We start from the raw sequence: 27,643 nt of genomic DNA on the forward strand, positions 1-27,643 counted from the left end.
CAACTTTTCACTTGAGCATTTTTGAGAACTTGAGTACAAACGGGACGTTTCGCTGTCAAACTGGGGAGCCATTTAGCTGCTGCAAAAATAGTGCAAATAGTGCCTTATCCCTCCAATGGTAACAGTGGCAACAGTTTTCAAAAGGGTAGAGAAAAAGAAGCTCATATGCATGCATACCAGACAGAATTATTTTTCTCTTGATTCTGTCTCCATCTTTCCTTTCATCTTTTTATCTCTCACACACAGTGACTGTAGTGGCTGTGTTGAGTTTTAAAGAGGCTGTGGGCACAGCACCCAGTGGCTGAGAGAGTTGGTCAGCTGACAAAGAGCCAGACACACCAGCAGGACGGCATTGATTTAGGATTCTCTTGGGTCCGTCCCTCCCCCCTCTCTCTCTCTCTCTCTCTCTCTCTCTCTCTCTCTCCATCTTTTTAACTTTCTCTCTCTTTTTCACATCTTATACTCTCACATGCTGTAAAGAGTCTTGACAGGTTGGAAGAAGTGTGTGAGAAAGGTTAGAGGCTTGTGCATCTGTTAAAATGTGCTGGAGTTTTCACTCAGTCTTTAAAGGCGAATACTGACTCCAACAACTTAACAGAAGCCTTATCATGTCTCACAAGGCTGATGTGTCTGCATTAGGGCTTGCATGACCGCTCATTTCAACTAGTTGGCAGGTCATTGATCAATGTACACTTTATTCGATTAGTTCACTAGTCGTCAATTCCGACACAGTTTGTACACAGTGTTTCATAAGGAGGTTTTACATTGATTTTAAGAGGACATGTTGTCATGTAGAAGTCCCACAAGAACAACTTTATGTCAGGATTCTGAGCCTCCACCAATCTGTTCATTATGCTGAAAGGGCTTCTGGGAAATTAAGGTTGTTTCCGAATGCGTTTTTTTATTGTAGTTTAAGCATCCAAGTCCGATTTATTCATGTTCGTACAAATGTTTTTTGTGTGTGTGTGTGTGTTTGTGTGTTATTTTGGCTAGGTGTGAGTTTGCTGGTGCCTCATGGAGCGATTGAAGAGGACACAACCTGGGAACTGTATATGAGCATTACACAGCAGGACTCTAGGTAATGTATCCAATATACTGAAGTACAAAACTCACATGCGCAAACTGCACCATTTGTCTACCCTGCTGAATAGATCAGCTTGGACCAGCATGAATTTCCATGTCCAGGCTGGCTTTTGCTGGTTTGGTGCTGGTCTAGCTGATGCATCAGCCAATGGACATGATGTTCACCAACAAAACTTAGCTAGTCAAGCTGGTCTGCCTGCTGAAAAAGCATTCGCTGGCTTCCTCTATCCTCTGCGCTTCCACGTCCGTCGCTTCTCACTGGAGCTTAAACTACACCTATGTCATACGCGGGAACTGAACTCTCTCATGAATGCGCGGACGGCCGTTACTGGAAGCCAGTGATTATAGTTTATAAAGTTATAAATATGGATATTTTTCTTACAAAAACGCATCGCTTTGCTTCAGAAGGCCTTTATTAACCCCCTGGAGCTGTATGGATTACTTTTTTGAGGTACCATTCATTCCGATTATAAAGCTTGGAAGAACAAGGATATTTTTTTCATATAACACTAATGTGTTTGGCTGAAAGAAGAAAGTCATATACAACTTAGATGGCTTGAAGGTGAGTAAATTATGGGATAATTTTCATTTTTGGGTGAACTAACCCTTTAACCATCTAAGACCAGCACACCAGGAAGCTATATGATTAAGGAAGTCTTGCAGGAGAAGTACCTAAGAAGCCTGAGAACACCAGAATCCCATGCTGGAGACCAGCATCTAAAATCCCATTTTTGAAGGGCCTTTCTTTTTCTATTACCATTTGTTACTTTCTTTACCTCACTTTACCTTTTTTACCCTCAGTCATACTTCCACTTGCTAGATCCAGTCAGTGAAACTTGCTCTTCACTGTGGAAGAGGGAATTATGTTTCAGTGACAATTCTGTAGTTACACCAGCAGCCCTTTATATTGAAGGCAGCTAGGTGTGACTGGCTCCCTTGGGGCTTATTTAAAATGTTGTACCTTGATAGTGTTAGTATGCCAGACCTTGTGTAAGACAGGGTGAGTGGTGAAACACTGTCGAATCTATCAGGTTATCAGCCATCTGTGCCAGCCTGTCACACTGAGGGGGAAAAAGATGGTGTTTCTAAAACAATGGCACTGTGCTAAACCTGTGACCAGTGCGGTAGACATCACCATGATGCCTCCTGTAAGAGCATGATCCCTGTGCAAAAAACACAGGCCTTGCTCACTCGAGAGACTCAAAGCCATTACTTTAGAATGGTTTGCCTGATAAGGGTCTTATAAAAGTACAATAGTGGTGTAATATATTTATTCCAAATAATTCCACTGAGATATGCTGCAAAAAACTTTTCTTCATCAGTATTTTTACTTTTTGTATGAAAAATTGCTTGTTCTATTCCTCCTATTCCTTCCTGTAATTAGCTTTGGATAAAAGCATCTGCTAAATAACTAAATGTGTATGTAAAATTGCTAATGAATAATAAAAACAAATATAATTTAAGATATATATTCTCTAAAAAACACATTGCATTATCTTACTCAATTCATCTTTTAAAGTATATTTTTTTTGTTCTTAGGATTTTCAGATATTTTTCATTGGAAAACAAAACAACAAAAATCTAATTAAGATTTTTTTTTTACAGTCATCAAGGAATAGTGTGTGAATGTATTTCAGGAGTGAAAATCTTCTTAGCTGATTAACACAAGCTTCAGTGTGTGAGGATTTAAACACTAAAGTTGGAAAACTCTTTTGTGGAATATTAGATAGAAGACACCTCTCAATCCTCAGCCACTGTTATAGGCTTGCTGGGATTGATAGAGATCAAAGGTCACGAGTGTTCAGAGACTCCTCAGCATCCCTTCGCCGGTTATAGATGAAAACCTCAATCTCAGCAAGCCCAAAGATGAAGGTTCCTGCTTGTGTATGATAAGCTCAGAGCTGTTTGCTTCCCATCTCCCGGACGAAGCACCAACACCACCACTGAGCAGCTTCCTGTCAGTCCAGCCTTAGCTTCTCAGCCCAGCTGTCAGTAAATGCCTATATTTTGACAGTTGTGGAAAGTGGCAGGGAGAAATTCAATCCACAACACTGCATTCAGACCACAACGCATTTACGAAAGGTGGAGGGAGGGGGTTAGAAGAAGACAGAAATCAATCTGCTGAACCTCCTAAATATAGCCTTACGATCTCCATAGTCCTCATAACAGTGGCTATAGAGAGCAGAATCTGAAATAAAGGATCAATCAGAGACTCTTTTTATTTGTTCACAGTGATAGGACTGAGTTTGCTCAGACATCTGGGTATTTACAGAGCTTAAAGCTCTCCCGTGTGCTTCCCTGTAGATTTTCTTGGATGTCACAGAGAACATTTGTATTGCAAGGAAATAATTTGTGCTGTGTTAATTGAAGTACACTCTGATTATAGACGAAGTGTGTAATTTCTAATTAAAACACTTTCTCCTTTCCCAGCTTAATATGCAGAGACAATTAAAATTATTCATATTGTTCCTAATATGAACATGATGCAGGTTTGTTGTCAAAATAGAATGACATGTAATTTTTGCCAGCAATACATAATTTGTGATCAGATTTCAAACAGCCACTGGGCAACCTCCAGCAATTAAAATTACTTTCAGTGTGAACGGGCATTACAGTCAAAGACTCGCCTACTCTTGAGCAGTGCGACCATGTGGACGAATTGTTTTGGCTGGCAGTCTGATCTGTGATGGATAATTGTTCATATTGATCAGGCCATAATGCCTGCGGCTCAGAATGCAATGGAGACACTTGGTCATTTTGTGGTGCTTTCCTGTGGGACCATTTCTGGTTTTATTTTTGTTAGTTGGTTTGTCTCTGGGTTTCTGTGTGAGGAAGAGAAAAAGTCACAGAGAAGGTGGGGAACACACCATCACATCAAAATCACAGTTAGCTTTCCACACCACTGTAATTGACATACCTGCTTATTTCAAAAGCATAGGGGGGTCCATAGACCCCCTTACACAGACACATCAATATTGATACCTTTTCCAATCGTTCACTGCTGTTTCAGATATTTCAGCAAAAATACAAAAATTAAAAATTGCATTCCATGTGCATTTGTGTATGTGGGTGTTTTTATATTAAACTCTAAAAAATTCTATTGTTTTTCCTGAACTGACATGAGCTGATACCACATCTCAAATCACAATTAATTTTGTGGTGTAAACATTTTTGTATTATTTCATTAAAAGGCTGTAAATTTCAGCTAAGTCTTTCCCTCTCTCCTCCAAAATGACACAAGTTTAGCTGCTTCATCAGCATTAATTGCCTTTATTGCAGACACAAAAAGGTTTGGATGCAAAAAAGTTTGGATGCAATCCCGATAAATGGGGGATGTTAGAATGGAGCAGGTAATTACTCAATATAAATAAATCAGCATGTAAACAAACAGTGCAAATGAAGTGAGAGAGAGTTCAGAAGCTTGTTAAGTGACTGGGCTGTTGACTCAGTACAGTGTCACACACTGTAATTGGATGGCTGTCTCAGCATGCCACCTGCTCAGAATGAAAAACTGTTCCAGTTGTGAAATAAATGCTTGACACTGCCTGTATTTTTAAAAGCCATCATTATTAGTAGTGCTTGATAAGGAAAGTATCCTTTTTAGCTTGCTATTGCTCATACTTTTTCAAAACTCATTTGTGCTGTGGACATGAAAGATAAGCATGCTGCTTATTGAGGAGAGGTGTGCTATTACTTTTCTAAGTGATCAGATTAGCATTTTCTGGTGGATAAACAAAAATCCCTTGGTGCCACAGCCATATCTTGGGACCAGAATATCAAAGAGACTTGCCCTGCTGAAGAAAATAACAAACAAACAAACTAACAAACAAAAACATTATAAATTATCTTAGCTAGTCAGTTAAGATAGCTTAGATACAACCTGGTCTGCTGACTGGTTTTAGAAGGGTTTTAAGCCCTTTTTAGCTGGGACCAACTGGCCTCCTAAACTAAACCAGTTAAGCACCAGCTTGGACAGGCTGGGAGACCATCTTAATCCAGCTAAGACCAGCAAACCAGCTTAAGTTGGTTTAAAATGTGTTTTTTGTTTTTTAGAAAGGAGATCGGCTATTCTGAATTTGAATAGTTAACAGCCACCTAACAACAACCCTGAACTCTCTCGCAACATTTTAAGTACTACTTAATATAACACCTTTCACTATCACATGGCAATGCCTTGGCAACCACCCATGCCATGGACAAACATCACTCACTGTCTAGTTTGAATCTATGTATAGTGCAGTTAGCATGAATGCTAAGTAATCACAGTTGTGTTTACAGCGGGTGTGTTTCATGTAATCTGCTGTGTCAATGTGCTAGTTCTCCCAGTCCTCCCTGAACACCCCGCTGTAGATGACTAATCCTTGTTGAGAATCCACAGCAGTTATATCGATCGACACTGACACGTCCAAACTGTCTCAATATGTCACTATGCTCCTCAGAAAGCACTTCAAACAACACCATCGACCCAGGGAACTCGCACATAAGCACACACACTTACTGATCCACACCCAATCAAGTCCAGCTGCCCCCCGGAATCTTTACTTCCATCACAAACTACAATATATCTGCATTAGCGCTGAGTCTGCAAGCTAATCCCTTGTGTTTGAGTTAGCTGGGACTGCTGTTTGGATACTTGGCATGTTTCTATTGACAAATCTACCTCTGTGTCTAGCTAATGTTTGTTCGTGGTGTTATCTTAGTTGCTGGCTGCCATTTTTATTAACTCAACTAATTCCATTTATTTCAACATTAGCATCTTCTGGTGAAATCAATCCCACTTTTATTTTACTGAGGCACATATTGAGCAGAGATTTACCTTTTTCACACAAGTTATTCTCTTGGTCTGTATTCTTTTATAGTGCTCAGCAAGTTGTAATTTAGGAGACATTTGAGAGATTTTTAGAACGATATAATTGAGTTAAACATTCAGGGGATTTACTAGACAAGCCTCTGTATAGCGCATGGTGTTTAAGCACAAAATCCTGCAGCTTATTCACATACCACATACTGTTCCATTCACAGTCCAGCTTAAAGGAGTATTTCGGGTTCAAATCAAGTTAAGCTCAATCAACAGCATTTGTGGCATAATGTTGATTACCACAAAAAAGCTGTGAGACACTTTCTAAGGAAGTGAATGGGACAATTTTAAGAGGGTTTAAATGCAGAAATGTGAAGCTTATAGTTTTATAAAAGCACTTAATTCTTCTTTTAAACTTGTGTATTATTTGAGCTGTAAAGTTGTTTAAATAATAGTTTTTACAGTTGTTTTATGATTGCGTTGTCATAGCAAATAGGATATGACTATTAAAATGTTAGTAAGTAACTATCACACTAAAATAAATTTAACACACATATTGTTTACGTATTGTGACTATATTTTTTTTAAACGGATTGGTCTTTTCTGTTTGTTACCATCTTTTCATCTGATCTTTACATTCACATTTATTTATTCAGCAGATGGTTTTATTCAAAGCAACATTACTTGCAGTGGATTTTAAAGCATACATTTTATCAGTTAGTGTGTTTACTAGGAATTGAACCCATGCCCTTGACATTGCAAGTGCCATGTGTACCAACTGAGCTACAATCTATTAATCAGAAGGAGCCAACAGAATTAGCAGTGCTGCAATACAAATTTCAAAGCAAAGTTTTAGCCTTACCAATTCATCTCTGTCTCTCTCTCTCTCTCTCTAGTGCTTTGTCGGATGAAGGTCAGGAGATACTTTTGAGTCCTGAGGTGACATATGGCCCACCTAGTCTGACCCTCTCATGCCCTGTTGCCTTGACGATAGCTCACTGTGCAGATGTGAGTTCAGAAGACTGGAGCATCAAGCTGAAGAGACAGACTCAGGACAACAGTTGGGAGGTAAGAATGCATAGAGTGTACATTTGGTAATCATACCCAACATAACGTATTTCCTAAGCATGACATTGATACATATATATTAATGGTGCTTGCTAAAGCATGCAAAACTATGATGATTACTAACCCTCAGGTTTATGGATTTGAATAAACAAAGTATTAAATGTTAGTGTGTTCAATACAGTTTGTCCAAGGATTTGAATGATACCACAAATCATGCAGCTTGTTGAGGTGTGCAGTTACTTCAGTCAAACTTGAGATTTTTCCTGTAATTAAATTTGCTAAAAAGCTTGAGAAAAACATAATCGAGAATTGGGAGATGAATCTTTTGACTTGGGCCAGCAAGGAACCATCTAGCAACCACCCAGAGCACCTTAGCAACCAGTCAGAACAACCAAGCAACCACATATCAATGCACTCTGGCAATGTGTTTGTGCCACACAGACAAAGCTAATGGAATGTAACATGGTGACATCACAATTGAACGGTCCATTCAAATTATAGGGGCCGTCCACCCTGTAGCAAACTGAAGAGATTAAGGCTGATTCTCTAGGATTACAATGCAAAAATAAAAACAAATGTTAATCACTTTTTTTATATATTTGTTTTCCTAGTAAAAATACCCAAACATCCTTAAAACCTGAAAAAAGTACTTGAGAAGCAAAACTGAATCTTGAATTGATCTTGTGAATCTTATTGTGCATTTTGAATTATGCTTACTTTTTCAGTAACACTTTAAAATAAGGTTTCATATTCATTAACATTATTTGATGTATTAGGTATCATGAACAAACAATGAACAATATTTTTTTACAGCATTTATTAATCTTTGTTAATGTTAGTTTACAAAACATTGAAAAAAAATATTTTGCAATCAATTACTTTGATTTTAATAATGTATTACTATATGTTGAAATGATCATTAACCAAGATTAATAAATGCTGTAAAAGTATTGTTCCATGTTAAAGGAATATTCCGGTTTAAAAGGTAAGCTCAATCGAAAGAATTTGATGCAAAATGCTGATAACCACAAACAAATTATTTTCTTTTCTTTTCAAATTTTATCACACTAAAATCACGTTAATACACATATTGTTTATGTCTTGTGGATATACTTTTGATAAAGTGAGTACGGTATGTTAACATTTTCAGATTGGCCCCATTCATTGTAATTGTCTCATTGTTAACTCATATTTGAACTGTTTTTAAAGAAAAGGGGGGACGAGTGGAAATTAATGTTTGCGGTAATCAACGTTATGCCACAAATGCTGTTGATTGAGCTTAACTTGTATTGAACCCGGAATTATACTTTAACTTATGTTAACAAATAGATCCTTATTGTAAAGTGTTATCTTTTTTCTTATTTTAAGAATTAATATAGCAAAATTCTGTGAGATTTAAGCTTAAAACTATAATTAAAAAAAACACACACACACAATGCATAAAGGATTAAGAAAATAATTTTTAACCAGTAGGATACACAACAAATGCCATTCCTTATCTTGAATTAGTGTATTTTATTTAGTGAATGTAGCTGATTCATGTAGTTCAATTGGGAAAAAAGCATGCTGGTAATTTTAAAGATCATAAGTGTCATATTGAAGTACCAATGCTGACGGTTGCCCTCTCACTCTATAGCAGAATCAATAGATATGTTCTCTTTCTTGTCGACCAACTTCCTACACTATCAACTCCTACTGAATGCACTTAAGGGAGCCTTTCTCAGAACTTTTTATATGTTGCTCTTCTTTTTAAGATCTGAATTTTTATTGCTTTACATGTTGAAAGAACTTAGTTTAAAGTTGTGCTAGATCTCATTGATGCAAACTGACCCTGGGAAATATAAGATCTCTGTTTGTATTTGTGTAGTTTCGTGAAACTGTGTGTGTGTGTGTGGCAACCTGGCATTTCAGCAGACTATAATCAAGCACAGATGCTCTAATTCAAAGACACATCACAATAACAATCAAATACTTTTCTTTATGTGAGAGTGAGTCATTCGGACTCTGTGTTAAAGACACACAGACCTTTTGATGCTAATGTTTGGAATAATGAGCTTTTTCTCTCGCAGGCTTAATGTGAGAGCAAGTGGAGAGGCAGGTGCAGAGTAATGTTCCTGCAGAATTGGGAATAACACATTTGTGTGTGTGTGTGTGTGTGTGTGTGTGTGTGTGTGTGTGTGTGTGTGTGTGTGTGTGTGTGTGTGTGTGTGTGTGTGTGTGTGTGACTGTTAGACAGAAAGAGCACTTTAATGTGCACCCACTGATTTTTCGGTAATAGACAATGCTTCCTGTGTGATGGCGTGCTTCTATGTGAAATATCAAGCTCTCTAGCTTCGCAAATGGTTAGGGTCGCTCCATGAGGTAAAGTTATGCTTAGCTTTAGCTATATTGAGCCAGTGAAATAGAGACCCTGGACACCGAATACCTGCTGGCCATTACACACCCACTGTTCCTGACATTCAAATACCAGATGCATATAATACTCAAGCTGTGCTTCCATCTGCAGAGCTATGAAGTAAAAGAGAAGCATAATTTCACCTAAAGATCTGAACCTTTTTCTAATGTGTGTGTGTATATATATATATATATATATATATATATATATATATTATTATGCTGACCAAGGTTTTATAAAGTAAGGCCTGTGAAAATGCCCTGGGTTACCAACTTAAGTAGTTGTCATTTTCACAGTAGTAGAATGGATCACACCATGGATCCATTTCCCTACTGTTCAAATGACAACAGTATTTGCTTATTATCTTGAACATATAAAAATATTCACATATAACTTATCTTTTTTCATAGTGGGTATAAATATTAGATAATGTATAACTTGAAGTGAAACATTTTCAGTTCAATTGAAAATTGAATAAAACAGTTATGATGAAACATTTACATTTATGCATTTGGCAGACGCTTTTATCCAAAGCGACTTACAGAGCCCTTATTACAGGGACAATCCCCCTGGAGCAACCTGGAGTTAAGTGCCTTGCTCAAGGACACAATGGTGGTGGCTGTGGAGCTCGAACCAGCATCCTTCTGATTACCAGATTACCAGTTATGTGCTTAGACCACTACACCACCACCACTCCATGGCAGAACAGACTCTCACTGAGAAATCATACTGATTCGTACAAGTTGGCTAAACTATGAATTCGTATGACTTTTGCAACAGCCAATCAGGTGACTCTCCCTTGTCTCCTTCTAAAATGTGTCCGTTACTCTTTACTATTTGAATCATCCTTATACACTCTACTCTATGGTTAGGTTTAGATATGGGGTTTGGGTTAGGGCATACAATAAAGAAGCATGTATACAACATCTGACACTTGGAACTTTTGCGTACTTCCGCATTACACATCCGGGTATTTGAACTAATTCATAAGAACTTGTACGATTTCATACAATTTAGCCAACTCGAATGCAATTGTAAGACTTCTCATGAGATCGGGTTGGTAATGTCAAATTCAGTAAATTGTACTTTTTTCCACAGATCCTATAGCTCCCACTTACTTGGGTTTGAAAACTCCTTATCTTAACAAGCTTAATCAATCAAATATCAAAACAAACATAACATCATGGTGTCAATAACAAAGGTTTAATTGAGTGCCAATAACAAACCTTAATGCAATCGCAAACATGATACCAATATCACTTGTGTAAAAATTTAAGAGTCATACCAAAATGGTTGAATACTGACTATGAATGCATGTGTTTGCATGTTTGTGTGTTTTGACAGGAGGTCATGACCGTGGAAGAGGAGAGCAACTCTTGTTACTGCCTATTGGATACTCAGTGCTGCCACCTGTTGGTTGAGAGGCCGGGCTGTTACGCTCTAGTTGGAGAGGCCCTCACTCAATCAGCGGGGAAGAGACTCCGGCTGGCTGTGTTTGGAAACATGGAGCCCAATTTCCTTAACTACAAAATTCGAGTGTACTGCGTGGATGATACGCCCCACGCCTTTCAGGTGTGCAAAAATGTTTAGATTTGCTTCAATGAGAAATCCTCACTTTTTTACTCTTAAAGGGATAGTTCACACAACAATGACCATTCTGTCATGATTTACTCACCCTCATGTTTAACCAAATCCATTTGACTTCATATGTTAATCCACTAGCTAGATCAGCACCAACTGTCACTAAGCAGAATAAATCTTTTCTGCATGGTGCATTTTCAGCTTTCACAGATATCAGCTTTATAAATGTCATGATACATATCCTCTTCACGTTGCATATGGCATTAGAATGAAAACCACGGCTTATGTGATATTTGCATTCATAGGGTGGAATGTTATGGCTAGCTGTCATGCCCTGTGGGTACTCTGGTTTTACGCTTCACTGAAAGTCAGCTGGACCAATCCCTCACTCACATACACACTCACATATATGGCTAACTGATAGAAAGGGTTCTTAAATTACAAAGACACGGTGAGGCGATTGCACGCTTTCTGCATTGCATGCCCCATATCCCCGTGTTCGGTACGTGACTGAATATTTTCTGAGTGCTAATTAAATGCGATTTACATTCTGTTAGGCATAATGTCTAGCTTAGCGAACATGGCTCCAGAGAAGTCTTTGTTCACTTTTCTGACACACACACTCTCTCTCAAACCCTCACACACTTTGTAATACAAACATAATTTGTGATCTAATGTCATTCATGTTTAATGTCTTGAACTGTGGAGATGTCTTTATGCTGTATTGAAGCCTGAAGACATACACAAACATGATTAGTGATTCTATTTCTCTCACAAACACACAGACAAACACAAAAGCTTTAGAGTCAGAGGCGTACTTAGCTATAGAACTTATTCACTGTAGCTCCACTTTAGATTTTTAACATGAATGAAAATGAGGCTGTAAGGGATAGACTTACAGTCTCTTTAAAGGCATCCATGGTATAAAGTTGTATAAAGCTCTGAGATCACATCTAATATTCCACAAATCATGTTCTCTGGAGTTTTTTTGGCTAGTGAAATTTTTGGGAAATGCTTTTTCAATGATTCATCAGCTGAACGATCCAAAAACACTTTACACAACTGAACAACCCATAAAAGAGTCTGTATGTCTATCCCTCACATACTTATTATCTTTCCCATCAAAAATTAAAGGTGGACTCTTTTGTCTTTGTGTCATCTTGGACTTACACTGACACCTATGCAGAATCATTTAAAATTGTCTTGGTTACTGATGTAACCTCTGTTCCCTGATGGAGAGAACGAGAAATTGTGTCAATGTAGTGACACTAGGGGTTCGATCTTGAGAGCCCCAATCACCTTAGCTTAAAATAGAAAAGGCTAATGAGAATTGGCGAGTGGAATTTGCATGCCACTCTCCTCCCCCAGACATATGGTATAAAAGGAGATGCGTGCACCATTCATTCAGATTTATGCTGAGGTGCCGATAGAGAGTCCCGGCCATGTCAGCGGCCGGTTCAGCGCCATGGAAGGAGGGACACAATGTCTTGCTCCCTCCATCAGGGAACAGAGATTACAACAGTAACCAAGACATTCCCTGTCTGTCACTCACTCGACGTTGTGTCGATGTAGTGACACTAGGGGTTCTTATATGAAATGCCGCAGGGGATGAACTGTGTCACGAGGTACAGAAGAGTGGACATGGGCAAGCTGCTGCGTGCCTCGCAGCGAGCGCTCAACCACGTCGTGACCTTCCAGTGAGTTAGGTAAGGCATCTCCCTAGTCCCGTTAAGGGGGGAGGAGGCAATACCATGGGTACTGGGCCTGGTGTCATTACTCCTTCACCGAGTTCGTCACCGAACAGTGCTTGAGAATTAAAGAGATGTCCGGAGTTCTCCGGATACGGAAAAAAAGTCAAACATTATCACCTTTGAAAAAAAAGGAAAGGTGCAATGCAAGCGGTACACGCAACCGGCTGCCCGGTCTACCTGCTATTACCACGTAACACTTGGGTCGAAACTGGGTCTATGCATAGCATATAAAACCTTGCAAAGGTATTGGGTGTAGCCCAACCCGCAGCTCTGCATATGTCTGTTAGAGAGGCCCCCTGTTCCAGTGCACAGGAGGACACAACACCTCTAGTGGAGTGCGCCCGGACTCCCAAGGGGCATGGCAACTCCTGAGATTGTTATGTGAGAGAAATGGCATCCACAATCCAATGGTCTAGCCTCTGCTTGGAGACAGCTTTCCCCTTCTGCTGTCCTCCAAAACAGACAAAGTGCTGATCCGAGCTTCTAAAGCTCTGCGTGCGGTCCAGATAGATTCACAGGGTGCGAACTGGACACAGCAATGACAAGGCTGGGTCTTCCTCCTCTAAAGGGAGGGCTTGTAGGTTCACCACCTGGTCCCGAAAAGGAGTGGTGGGAACTTTGGGCACGTAACCGGGCCGGGGTCTCAAGATCAAGTGAGAGTGTGCCGGCCCGAACTCCAGGCATTCGCTGGTAACAGAGATCGCCTCCAGGTCCCCCACCCTCTTAATGGAAGTGAGCGCAACCAGGAGGGCCATCTTCAGAGAAAAAAGTACTCAGCTCAGCCTGCTCCAGGGGCTCAAAGGGGGCTCTCTGTAAGGCAGGTAGGACCACAGTCAGATCCCAAGAGGGAATCAGGTATAGGAGGATTCAACCCCTCAACCCCACCTTATTAGGTTGTGCTGTCATGAGGGTCTCCCGTCCTCTGTGTCATGGTAAGCTGCTATGGAAGTCATATACACTTTCAGGGTAGAGGGAGTTAGCTATCTCACCAGCCCTTCCTGACAGAAAGACAGCACAAACCCAATGGCGCATCTCTGTAGATCTTCCCCACGGGAGTGATCGTGCTTACCACCACTGCTGGAAGATCCGCTAGGTCTTTCGTGTCCTGTCCAGGAGCCAGACACGGAGATTCCAGAAGTCCGGCCACGGTTGCGGGAGCATGCCCTGCCCCTAAGTGAGAAGGTCCTGCCTGGTCCTGCATGTGCCAGGGAGGTGCTACTACCAGGAGCATCAGATCTGAGAACCGAGTCCGGTTGGGCCATTACAGCACAACAAACAGGACTTTCTGCTTGTCCAACATGACTTTGTCTCAGAGTCTGTGCGATGAGGCTCACTGGAGGAGACGTATACTTGTGTGGCCCCTGAGGCCTGCTGTGCGCCAAGGCACTTGTGCCGAGGAGAGCCTCGGACAGGGAGTACCTAAGAGGGCAATGAGAGAACTTTTGAGAGGTGAACAGGCCAACCTGCACCTCCCTGAATCTCTCCCAAATCAGCTGGACTACTCGGGGGTGGATGTCCCACTTCCCACGGAGCGTTAGCTGCCATGGCATGTCCGCTGCATGGTTGAGGACGCTGACTCCAGAGGAGGAGGCGGCGGGTGAGTTGCAAGATGCGACGGGAGCGTACGCCGCCTGTGCTGTTTATGTACGCTACGTTCGCTGTGTTTTCGGTCCGGACCAACACATGCTTACCCTGAATCAATGGCCAAAGCCTCCGCAGGGCCAACAACACAGCCAGCAACTCTAAGCAGTTGATGCGCTGCCAAAGGAGTCGGGGCCCTGTCCTGAGCCCCAAGACTGCCTGTCCATTGCATTGACGCCACAGCTCGAGTTTGAGGCATTTTCGTGACCACGATGTGCCTGGAGATCTGCTCTATGGGAACACCTGCCTGTAGAAACGTCAGGTCCGTCCAAGGGCTTAAAGTCTGACGGCACTGTGGCATTATCACATGCTGTGTGCCATGGCGCTATGCCCAACTCGGGATTCGAGTCTGTAGTCAGCGCTGAAGCGGTCTCATATGCATCAACTCGAGCGGGAGAACCACCACCGAGGATTGCATATGTCCCAGGAGCCTCTGAAATTGATTAACAGTGGAGAGCTTTCTTTTCTCCCAGTTGACCTGAAGCCCGAGTCGGTCGAGGTATTGAAGCACAAGGTCCCTGTGTGCACACAATAGATTTCGTAAATGAGATATGATTAGCCAGTCGTTGAGAAAATTGAGAATGTGAATGCCATTCTCCCTCAGCGGAGCCAGAGCAGCCTCTGTGACCTTGGTAAATACGTGAGAAGACAGGGACAGACCGAAGGGGAGGACATTATACTGATATGCTCGTCCCTCAAAGGCAAACCGAAGAAAGGGTCTGTGTCGAGGAAGGATCAATACGTGAAACTACGCGTCCTTCAGGTCGATGGCCGCAAACCAATCCTGAAGTCGTATTGACGCCATGATGTGCTTTGCATTAACACCTTGAAAGGAATCCTGTTATTAAACAAATAATTATGATTATAATTACAACAATATACTAATTGTTCATTTTACATCATATCCCAAGTTAATGAGTTTTTACATGTAACTTTACAAAATAATCTTGTATATTTAATAAATTTTTGATGTTACAAAAAGTAAACTTTAAACAATATGTCCAAACTCTTTTATAAAACAAATAATAATTATTATTATTATTACAATAATCATTTTGTGCTCAAATGGGTAATAAATTGGGGGTTTGGGTAGCTCACAGTGTACTGATTCTGTCTATCACTCCTGGAGTCGTGAGTTCAAATCCAGGGCATGCTGAGTGACTCCACCCAGGTCTCCTAAGCAACCAAATTGGCCCGGTTGCTAGGGAAGGTAGAGTCACATGGGGTAACCTCATCTTGGTCGCTATAATGTGGTTCAATTTCAGAGAGGCGCGTGGTGAGTTGTGCATGGATGCTGCAGAGAATAACATGGGCCTGCACACATGCTATAAATGGGTATTAAATTGGCTTCTATGTGTGAAAATCAGTGCTTCCTTATATACCATTTGAAACTGTCACTTATTTAAAAATATAGAAAATGTTTGGTCTCCGATCCAATGTTGTGGTAGAATGACATAAATTCTAGAATGATGAGATTTAGCTTTACAATAACAGCTCTTATACAATCAGCACACACTTATTTCTTGTTCTCAACATTTATTTAATTCTGTTGTCCAACAGACCGGAAGAGAAAACAGTTGCACCTCTTGCAACATTCTTGCTTACAAAACTTGAAATTGTGTGCAAACAATTTGCTATACAAATGAAAATACTCTCTGCCAAATGGCTTTTAAGGAGTCAAAATAAATAAGTAATCAAAAATCAAATAATCAAGCAAAAAATTAAGCAGTCTGCCAGGACACCTCCAAAAACTGACCACTTGTGACCACATTTAATATCGATACATCTTTGTTCAAACATCAGCCAAAACTGTTCAATACTTCCTTCATAAGAATAAGGATGCACTTCCAAAGAAAAAAATGTGAACTCACCAAAATCAACAACTACATCCTATGATTTTTACTTTGTTAATTAATCATTATCAACTGTAAGTTAAGGGTCATGAGCACTTTGTTTCTCCACAATAAATTTTCTGTCATCCACCATTAATACAAGAATGAGGTAAGTTCTCAATTAACCAAATACGAGTTGCGCCGCGTGCATTATTTACATTTGGCGTTACACTCAGCTGTGTAAATGGGTATTACTGTTAACTCTTGACCTGCTTTCTGCATAGTAATATATAAAAGGCAGTTTTATTTAGTTTTTTGAAGCTTATAACTTGAAGAAAACCATTCTTCTGCTTAAGCTGTTTAATTAAAATTATTTTATTTAGTTTTTGTGTAATTTTACATCTGACAAGTGTTTCTCTTTTTTTACATGTGCTTTCATTCATAAAAAAACTCAATAGACTACAAACATATGCTTATTCTGTGCATTTTGTACTTCATCCAAAACCCCAGTAGCACTGCAGCTCACGCAATGCTCACGCTATGCTCTGATGCTCTGCTGATGCTTCCGGTGAATAAGATGAACTCATGAATATGAGTAGTTTTTCATAATTTTACTAAAATTTTACTTTAAAAAGAAATCCATGTATTCCATTAATACATATGATGTCTTGAAATTTAATAAATTATATTGCATACACATGTTTTATTACATTTGTATTGTTTACTTGCATAATGTTTACTATTGCAAGTATTTACACAGTGTTACATTGTGTGATGCACAATGAGTCTCAAAGGACCCACTAGGATACGTGATAAATGTTCGAAAGGGGGGGTCGTGATGGATCAACACAAAATAGCACAGAAGTACAAGGTGCTGTTTATTTGCAGTTTGTCAAGTTAAAACAGTTCAGCAGGTGGAAGGCTATTTACATGTGCTCAAAAGATCAAACAAACAAAACAAAAAACAATGTATCAAAGAAACAACTAATGCAAAAACAATAAAGACAGACAGACAGACAGACAGACAGATACATCAAGAGTCAACCAAAACTTTTACTCTCAATGCTCAGAGAAAAGATTGTGATGCCTAACTTCACAAAGAGTAAAAAAAAATACTTTGGGATTGTTCAAATGAAGATTGCGAATGAGTGGAATATCAATATGTTTCCCATTCCTTATAATTTCTTTTAAACCATTTAAAATTTAACCTATTTAAATACCCTCTGGGGTACTTGGAATCACTGGTCTACAGTCATTATAATTAACTTAATGTTAAATGTTAAAATAAATGTCAATATTAAAGTAAAAACATTAGAAGCGTATGTTATGTCCTTTTTAGTGTGTGTATGACAGCTGTCAGATCTGTTAAGTCCTTTTCTCAAAGCAGCCACACTCACGAGTGACTGCTTAAAGATTGGATTTCTCCACACCAAAGCACTCTTTCCCATTTTATTTATTCACCCGTTCATCTGTCATTTTTCTTTCTTTTGTTCCCATTGTTGTCAGCGTTGGTTGCATTTCACAAAACAGCAAAGGAATTCCTCCCTTGAAATTGAACAAATTCAGGCCAGGATCGATCAACAGCTATCATAGCGAGAGACTATTTTCCTGTCTTTTGTGACACAGAGAGAGAGAGAGAGAGAGAGAGAGAGAGAGACCTAATGGTTTTTTTTGTTTGTTTGTTTGTTTGTTTTTGCAAGAGTTCCAATGACAACAATTCCCACAGAATAGATGCAGAGAGCACAAAATCACCACTACCTTTCATCAATGCAGATTCTATCCATCCAGGGTCCCTCTCTCTCCTTTTCTGCATGCTATTTTGTGTTTTTGTATGTGAGAGTGTGTTGTATTTGTACACACGAGAAAGGTATGCGTCTTTATTGCATTCGACTGAGATGGTAATTGAAGGCTTTGTGCATTTTGATTTATTAGTTGTTTTGTTACCATATTTTCTTTCTGTTATTTTTTTATTTCCTTTTTTTGTGTGGCCTGGGGTGTTATTGTAATTCCATTCTTGTAGATGAAAAATGCAATGCAGGCATTTCTTCGACCTGTTTTTGGTCTGGGTGTTGGAAACGTCAAACCCGAGATTTTTAATCACTTTATGCTTCGTCTTCTCAGGTTACAAAGATTAAACGTCCCACAAGACCAAGAAAATGGCTGTTATGTAGTGTGGAAAGAGTTGTTGTTTTTTCAACTGAATAATGTAAACATGAACATTGAGTTGAGTTCTGTTCTCAGTGCTGAATGTTATATATGTCAGTGGCAATGTTCAGACTCTGCACAGTATGCACATTTTCTGTATGTATGCAATGCAAGGCACTCAGTAAAGTCTTCCATTTCCATGTGATGAACTAAATGGAAGTTGTATTAGCTGCAATTTTTAAGATATTAATGACTTTATAGAGACATTACAGGATGGGACCAGTCACTCGTATACATATGAATTTGTAATGCCAAAGGGGGCTGATCGAATCAGAGTCCTGCCTAACAATTAAAACAGCAAATCACATTTTTAATAGAGACATCAACAGTCAGCTTTGCATTATTTAAGCTAATGTAGTACAATTTATTATTTAATTCTCATCAGATTTTATTGCTGAATTAAAATATGTTTTGGGTTGTATTTAGATTATTTAAAGCATTTGTCATGAGATGATACCTACTGTTTGACTTATTATTTCAAAACAAATAGTTGGCAGTATACTGAATATACTGTGTATTCTGTGAGTAGTAACCAGTATTCTATTCTGAACATAGCCAGGCATTTTTATGTAGATGTTTGTGCATTTACATTTATAATTACAGGTTTTTTTTTCCTTGCAGGAGTTGGTATCAGTGGAGCGGGGTCGAGGGGGGCGTCTCCTGGAGGAACCCAAGACCCTGCTCTTCAGAGCAAACTCTTTTAGTCTGCAGGTCTCCATCCAGGACATCCCCCAGTTCCTCTGGAGCATCAAACCTTTTACCACCTGCCAGGTGCTGTCCTAATGAATATGGATAACAGCCCAGTGTGAATATGCATGAATTTTGTTAATAATGCACATGAGGTTGAATATTAATGAAATGTCAAATTCAAGTGCTCATTTGACTGGTTGAATTAATATTAATAAAGCACTGTTTAAGGTAGCTTAGCCAGAGGCCAGTGTGAGAATCTGGTGTATTTTTCTTGTAGATAGGGAGGTTTTCCATCTATATGGTTTTAGCTGGTTAATAGGAAAGTCTTCAAGGTTATTTGAGTAGGTTCTAGGGGGTATGGTAAAACAACTTATATTTTGCTATATTGAATGTAACAAATTGTATGGTTTAAAATAAATTATAAGGAATGGAAAAAATATTGATTTTCCACTCATTCGCAATCTTCATTTGAACAAAAGTAATGCTATAGACTTGCATTGAAGGTGGGACCCAAGCCATATCTTGGAACCAGAATATCAGAGAAACTTGGGGATGGCTCTTTGAATTGGAAGTAACCACCTAGCTAGAGGAGAGGAAAGGAAAGGAAAGGAAAGGAAGAGGAGAGGAGATACTGATTAACTTACTCGCTATTTAAATCTAACTAAAATGTTAACTTTTCACCATTTATTCCTCTTTTGCATTGTGCAGGAATTCTCCTTCTCTCAGGTGTGGTGCAGTAACCAGTCTCCACTGCAGTGTGCCTTTTCTCTGGAGCGCTACAGTCCAGCAGCCAATCAGCTCTCTTGTAAGATCACTGTTCGGCAGGTCAAAGGTCATGAGCAGATACTACAGGTCTACACCACCATTGCTGAGGTATTGAAGAAAAACTTGCATATACTCACAACATTGTACATCTCATATGGTAGTAGTCGAAGATATCTTCTTTTGTTGGAGTCTTGAATAGGGTTGGGAATTGACAACTGATTATTTTTTAGAACTGGTTCCATTTTGTAATATAGTGGAATCAAATCATTTTCATAGTGTTCAGTTGTGTTAACTGTTCTTGAATGTCTCCTTTCATTCACTGATGTGAACGGAGCAGCATACTAACATAGCATGACAATGTTTCCTGTAGTATTATTATCTATTGCAGCATGACAAAATACATTTTTTATCTGCTTTGGGAGCTTGCAGTCTGAATTTCATGTGATGAGAGAGAAAGACTGGAATAATTCGATCATCTGGACCTCAATGGTTGCACGTGATAACAAACTAGCAAATGACTCTTTTGAACCGGTTATTTTTAATGTATCAGTCAAAAAGACTCAAACTGCTAGTTTAAATTGTTGTTTCTCTCAGTGAATTGTTCGGAGTGGTTCTGAAGTTCAAATTATTACTGTTGTCATGTCCAATTCTAAACTGAAGATTGTTACTGTGTTATGTAGTGAGACTTAAATCATTATAATTTCTGGCTGTTTGTTAATATGACAACATGTATTTTCAAGATTGTTAAAGGGATAGTTCACCCCAGAATGAAAATTCTCTCATGATTTACTCACCCTCATGCCATCCCATCCCAATGTGACGCACAAGCCGCATGGACTACTTTTATTGGGTCCAATTATGAGCTTTAAAGTGAGTGCTATCCACTTGCCATTGCATTGAAAAGATGGGCCAGGACCTCTTGTTTAATTTTTCTATTGCACAGTAGAGTCAAATGAGTTTGGAACTATTTTTGGGTGAACTAATCCTTTAAGTAACCAGAATCATTTAGTGCAATCAGAATTATAACCAAAATCAATTTCCATACCTAGTCTTGACAGTACATTTTAAATTTAAAAAATCCTGATCAATCTCTTCATTGCTTTCTTCCAGAGCGAAAAGGACACAGTGCCATTCTTTACACAATCAGACTGTACCATAACCTCCCAGACGGGGTCCAGGGCCTTCAAAATCCCCCTCTCCATCCGACAGCGGATTTGTGCAACATTCGACACAGTGAACACCAAGGGCAAAGACTGGCAGCTCTTTGCACAGAAACTGCATATAGACAGGTGAGAAATGTATGCAAAAACACACACATGTTTTGTTCATAAACAAACATACAGATGGTGGCAAACACAGACTCAAAGACAAATACAATCAAACACAAACTACTTCACCGGGCCACAACATATGGAAGCTCACATATCTAATTTGCTTCATATTCCACCAGCACATGGCTGCACAGATACAGCCAGTAGTATACACTAACCATTGACAGAGCCACAGGCATTAACTGTGCTACTATAAAGAGATTGGAACTGATATCCTCATCAAGCACACTGTAAATTTTAACCCCCAAACTCCATTCCATGCATTTAATTATAGATGCAGAAAAATCCTTACTATACTTACATTACCTATGGCAATGCAATGCATGCTTATAAAGACAAAGGGTTTAGTACTTAGAAAATACTATGCAGTGTACATGCAAAAAGTAGTGTGCTACATTGTTGTAATTCAACATGTCATCCTGTTATCATTGTTTTTTGGTATAATCTGATTACAATATATAATTCACTGTAATCTAATACTTTTTTAGTCATGTATTAGTGTAACACATTACGTTATTATTAAATCAAATTACCGTTACTTTAAAGGCCATAACTTATATTACACATTTTTAAAATAACATTATTTATATAGAATACATTTTAAACATGAATTATGTTTGTTTGTGTTTTTGTGACAGAAAGCTAAATTAACAAGGAGATATTATTTTAAATTCGTTGTTTTCTACGAAAATTTTAAAATAACTTAAAATTTTAACTTAAAAAGTAACATTAATGTGATTATTTTTTATGAAGTAATCAGTAAAGCGATCTGATTACACTTTTAGATCAGTATTAGTCATTTGTTGTGGATTACTATTTTTGACAAAATAGCCAACACTGATTATCAAATTGGATATAAAAATGATTATCCAATTTTGTCTTAACAATTTTATCCAATGTCTTAACAATTGGCAGTCGGACCGAATAACGATTCAAGAAGATATTTTAATGAAAATCAACAGCAATGACATTGCTAGGTCGACGCTAACAGCTCAAAACTCTGACACACTTACTTTTAACCATAACTACTTAGTAATAGTCCATCATGTATTCCTTATCTGAGCAGGTCCATATCTTACTGTTGTGACATAAAAGGAGCACATGTTTAAAATGTTCATCTGTGAGACTATTGCACTTCGGTGATGTTATTGATATGAAAATTATCAATAAATTATTAACAATATACTGACATTGCCTTGTTAATATGTAATCATGTAATCTATAAAAAGTAACTGTAGTTCAATGATGTGTATTTAAAATGTAATTTAATCCAATTACAAGTACTTGGTTTTTGTAACCTGATTACATAATCTAGATTACATGTAATCTATTACTACCCAGCACTAGCTATTCCGCACAGAGCCAAAGACAAACACCCTTAAGAATACAATTTTGATGATTATGCATTGTGTGTGTGTGTGTGTGTGTGTGTGTGTGTGTGTGTGTGTGTTTTGTGATTTACGAGGACAATTGTGTAAGTTACAAATTAGTAATTACAAGGGTATTATGCTATAAATGTGATTTATGAGGACATTTCTAGTGTCCCCATAATTCAAATCGCTTAAAAATCATACTAAACAATGTTTTATTGAAAATGTAAAAATGCAGAAGGTTTTCTGTGAGGGTTAGGTTTAGGGGTTGTGTTAGGTTTAGAGGATAGAATCTATAGTTTATACAGTATAAAAGTCATTATGTCTATGGAAAGTCCTCATAATGATAGGTAGACCAACATGTGTGTGTGTGTGTGGGGGTTACGAGAACGTTTCTTTTAGGATACAACCTGTTAATTACATTGGTATTATGCTATAAATGTGGGTTATGAGGACATTTCTAGTGTCCCCATATTGAAAATAGCTTAAAAAAAAAATACAAAATTATGTAAAAATGCAGAACGTTTTTTTTGTGAGGGTTAGGTTTAGGGGTAGCATTAAGGGATAGAATCTATAGTTCGTACAGTATAAAAATCATTATGTCTATGCAGAGTCCTCATAAGGATAGCCACACTGTGTGCTTGTGCATGTGTGTGTGTGTGTGTGTGTACTGTTACAGTCTGGCGGCTCTGTAGCCTGTGTTTGAACATTCATTCAGACCTTTCCCCCATTAAACTATTTTTCTCCTTTTTTTCTTTCTTTCTTAACAACAGCTTAGTTTACCAGCCACTGTTTTTCTTTCTGTCCCATGATAGTTTAAAAACAATTTATTTAAAATGTCATACAAACAAACTCTGGGATCAAAATGTCCATGTGGCCTGACTTTAAAATATGCTTTAAAATACGTTGCATGTTTACTTGCTTTGTGGCAGCAAAGGATGAATGAAATGAATGAGACTCTTTTTTTTCTTATGTGGATTTGATTTTGTAATATTTTTCACCAGGGATAAAAGACAGAGTTGTTTTTGAACTGAGGCAGGGAGTGTTGAACAGAAGGATTTAGAGGAATTTTCTAGTTGGTCAGAGCCCCAGGCAGTGTGTAATGAGAATGTCTCCTTGTTAAGCAGATTTCTGCAATTACCTTCTGAGGATGTGCGAGCACATCTAAACAGCGTGGAGGACAATTACCCAGAGAGCTGTTAATACGGCACAACACTGACCCCTGCTGGAGACTAAAAACCTGCTGCAAAATCAACACAAACATTATTTAAATTGCCCTGATGGGTGCACTAATGTTGATTTTAAATATTTTAGCAGACTGATTAATGCCTCCTTCTTTTTTTCTTAAGGAATAGTTCACCCAAAAAAAAACAATTCTGTAATAATTTACTCCCATTCATGTCATTCCAAACTTGTATGACTTTCTTTCTTATGTGGAACACATATGTTGTACTACGAATAAGAAACCAGCGTATTTGCTTAAACTGATCCTGTATACCTGACTTTTAGTATAAAGAGAAGATAGATGAAATTATTTGAATGTTATGAAGCAAGGTAGCTTGCAATTCATCAGCATTAGCAGCCAAGATCAAGTTAGCTAAAATTACACAGATCAGTCCTTATTCCACTATATTTCACATGCTTTTCATTTATGTAAGCTTACCTGTCCAATAAGAAGAATGCCAATTCAGGATTGGTTTTGATCCCCAAAACCGAATGACGGTCCCTACAGGAATCAAATGCCCTGCCAATATCACTCTAGTTTTCACTCGACCACGTTCCCGCTTAGCCAGAAGGAATTCAGTAGATAAATAAATATATATATTTTTTTTTTGTTTATACATTTTTTTGTGTAGAAGTCGGTGTCGTGCTGGGTGCTGGACATTTGCTAGATTCCATCTCTAAGATAACGTTACCTTGTGTTGCAGTTTGTTATTGCTGTTGAATAGCGGAACACTGAGTTAAGCCTCTCGGGAGCATGCATAAACGTCACATCCTTTGGATTTTCCTGGCAAAAGCGATCCGTTCCCTTTGCATGAAATCAGTCTACAGGCTTTAATAGGCAACCTAGAAAGTCTGGGAAGGGATAATTTTATAAGTTGCGTTACAAGCCATTCACACTTTGGCAAAACAAATAACAAATATTACATGAAAATTGTTACATGTTGCATCTTTAAGGGTGAGTAAATGATGACAGAATTTTCATTTCTGGGTGAACTGTTAGTTTAAAATCATGTTAAAATCACAAAGACATCCTGGGGGTCCATTAAGATACTGCAGGAGATTTAATGGTGTTGTAAACGATTTTCTTAATGGAAAAGTATGCAAAAAATGTTCCTACTCCCTTAAAGATATTAATGAAATAAGTGTCCTGAGATATCTCTCTGTGACAGCTGTAGACTTTGTAAACAGCAAACTGTGTTTGCGAACCGTAGATATTGACACTTTTCACCTGTCAATCATTTTGATCATTCTCATAATGTTGCATTTGAAGTGGATCATTGAGGCTGTGGTTCATAATGTTTGCCAGTTGGAGGCGCTATTGTGCCACTGTGTAATTTGACAGCTACAGGAACAAACAATGCTGCTCTTTTGCTCGGATTTGGTCTCAAAATTATCTTTGGATGGCAGGGTTTTTTAATGAGGGGGGTGTGGCTAATTCAACATCTCAGTCATGTGAAAGCTTCAGAATGCTAAAATTGCTTTAGTATATAATATAATATAATTCTAAATGTGATTTACTTGTTCTATAGCTTTATTTAACATTTTAAAAAGAAAACACATTTCATTAATTCTGTAAATCATAAAAAATCTTTAAACAAATGTAAATCTCTATATAGAGCCAACACAATGCCACGATAAATGCAGAACATGCCAAAGAATGTAAAGTTTGTTCATTGAGAAACTAGGTCAACGCTAGTTTTGTATGAGGTAATAATGTTTGTTAATGTTATTAACATAAGATATTATAGAGTTGAATGTATATCCAAAATTCTTAAGCATTTTTATATTAGGTGGATCCTGAGTTGGCTGAGAATCTGGGTGTGAGGTCCTTAGGTCGGAAAAGTCCTTCATTAATAAGACGTCAGCAAGAGGTCAACAGGAGGTCATCTCCTGCAATAGTTAAAATGCAGCTGCATACGTCTTTTTAAGGTGAACCATGTCTGGTTTATTCAGATGTTCACCTGCAGAATGCAACTCTGGTTTCCTCTTCTTTGATTAGATTGCATCTTACAAAGATGAGCTGATTTTTTTCCAGAATGGAAAACTGCAATATCTTTCTCACTGTTAAAAACCAATTTAACAATTTTTATATGTTGTGGGGGCATTCAAGCATTGCAGGCTAACGTTATTAAATAGACATTTGTGCAGTCTGGGACTTCATGCAAGAGAGTGTAATAATTTAGTGTCTTGATGACATAATTTGAATTTATATAACCAAATGTGGGTTAGGTCATTAAGGATTTGAAATAAAAATATACCAAATGTGCATATGCAGGAATGTGATATATTTAAAGGGTCTTAATTGGACTTTGGATTCACACAGGAATTAAAGTTTTTTAAAAATGTGCAAATTGATGTGAATCAATTAGACTATTTAAAATACTCTCAAATGTTTAAATAGCTAAATTTAATTTAGCTTATCTCATTACCCCTCACTAGGCACTAGTTTTTTATATTTAGTTTTTCATTAGTCCCTGCTATAGTGAATGAATACAAGGCTGTGAGGAATAGAAGTGCAGTCCATTAAATATTTTTACAGCCTTAATATCCTGCAGTTTTTTGTCTACTGAAAAGTTTAGGCTAAATAAAGGGTTATTTTGTATTCAAATCTTGCACTATATTGTGCTGTTAATCTAACTTTGTTCTCTGATGTTTTCCATACAGAAACTTGGGTTATTTTGCATGCCAGGCAAGCCCGTCCGCTGTGATACTGAGTTTATGGGAGGCTCAGCATCAGGAAAGGGGTGATCTGGACTCTTTGGCCAGCGCTCTTGAGGAAATCGGCAAAGTTCACTCCAAACACTCAACCAGCATTGATACTCTGGACCGCATCAGAAAAACCATTCCCTCCACCAACTCTACTATTAACCGCAGCAATGAGGAACTAGACACAGAACACACCTAAAAACAATTTCCTTGGGTATGCAGAGTAAAACACAGTCCTTATAAGAGAGAAGACGGTACAACAGTGGGATAGAGTTCCCACCCCTACAGTTGCCCCTTCCTCTCCTTGACTGACAAAAACAGGGTGTAAAAGATGGGACGTGACCATATAGACAAGCTACAGTGATTCACAGAAACTCACACATACACTCATCCACACAGTATTCCTATACCATACCCTTAAATGCATTAGAACAAACTGACTTATACACTGAGCTTGTCTAATGAAATTTTGCAGCTAAAGATTGTGGGTATGCTGTTATAACATCATTTGTTTCAGTAGATACAAAAGGTGCAACAGCCTAAATGTTGACTTGTGACAACAGACTTCTACTCCCCGAACTGTGTAACTAGACCGGGCTGACTCGATGCTTCGGAGTGTTGAAGAATGTGTTGTCGTTTTGTGGGATACTTTTCTTTTGCGTCTTTGTTTAAAACCCAAACTGGTTGTGTGCATTTCTGAATAACTTTCTGATTGCAAATAGATTAAAAAATTAAAATATCTGTTCTATGGAATACCATTAAAGCCTGTTGGATAGCACAAGTGCAAACTGATATATAACTTAATATACTCAGTTTACAGTGTAAACTGATCAATATACTCTCAAAGATTACACAAAACAAAAATGTTGGTATACTCCATTTACTTTTTCAGTCTTTTAAAATATCTAGTTGTTTGTTTTTTTTTTTTTTGTCTGAGGGAAGAAATGCAAAAGAAAATGAACCACTGAGAATGTGTGTATATAGGAATATGATTATAAAGTTATGGCCTGCTCAGGCTGACTGCTGATTGGTTAGAATGATTCTCTATCCAAGAAATTTCCTCTCAAATTAAGTTTTATCATTTAACAGCAAAAACAAACACATTTTGACAAGAACCTTTGTTTGAACCAAATATAGAGTACACACACTCAGCTACAAAAATATATATAATTATTATGATTGATATATATATATATATATATA

At 38.2% G+C, this 27,643-nt stretch overlaps 1 protein-coding gene across 1 annotated transcript in view; it reads left to right on the forward strand.

Annotated features, from left to right (window-relative positions):
• Positions 1-27,208, forward strand: part of LOC127628268 (netrin receptor UNC5D-like) — a 336,353-nt gene extending 309,145 nt beyond the window's left edge. The window contains exons 11-17 of the mRNA XM_052105061.1: positions 994-1,078; positions 6,778-6,949; positions 10,689-10,916; positions 18,976-19,125; positions 19,753-19,917; positions 20,920-21,098; positions 26,399-27,208. Of these exons, the coding sequence (XP_051961021.1) occupies positions 994-1,078; positions 6,778-6,949; positions 10,689-10,916; positions 18,976-19,125; positions 19,753-19,917; positions 20,920-21,098; positions 26,399-26,639 (1,220 nt within the window). The 3' untranslated portion in view covers positions 26,640-27,208. The remainder of the gene's footprint in view (positions 1-993; positions 1,079-6,777; positions 6,950-10,688; positions 10,917-18,975; positions 19,126-19,752; positions 19,918-20,919; positions 21,099-26,398) is intronic.
• The last annotated feature ends 435 nt before the right edge of the window (positions 27,209-27,643 follow it).

The sequence above is a fragment of the Xyrauchen texanus genome, chromosome 34 (genome assembly GCF_025860055.1).
Source record: "Xyrauchen texanus isolate HMW12.3.18 chromosome 34, RBS_HiC_50CHRs, whole genome shotgun sequence".
Taxonomy (NCBI): Eukaryota; Metazoa; Chordata; class Actinopteri; order Cypriniformes; family Catostomidae; genus Xyrauchen; species Xyrauchen texanus.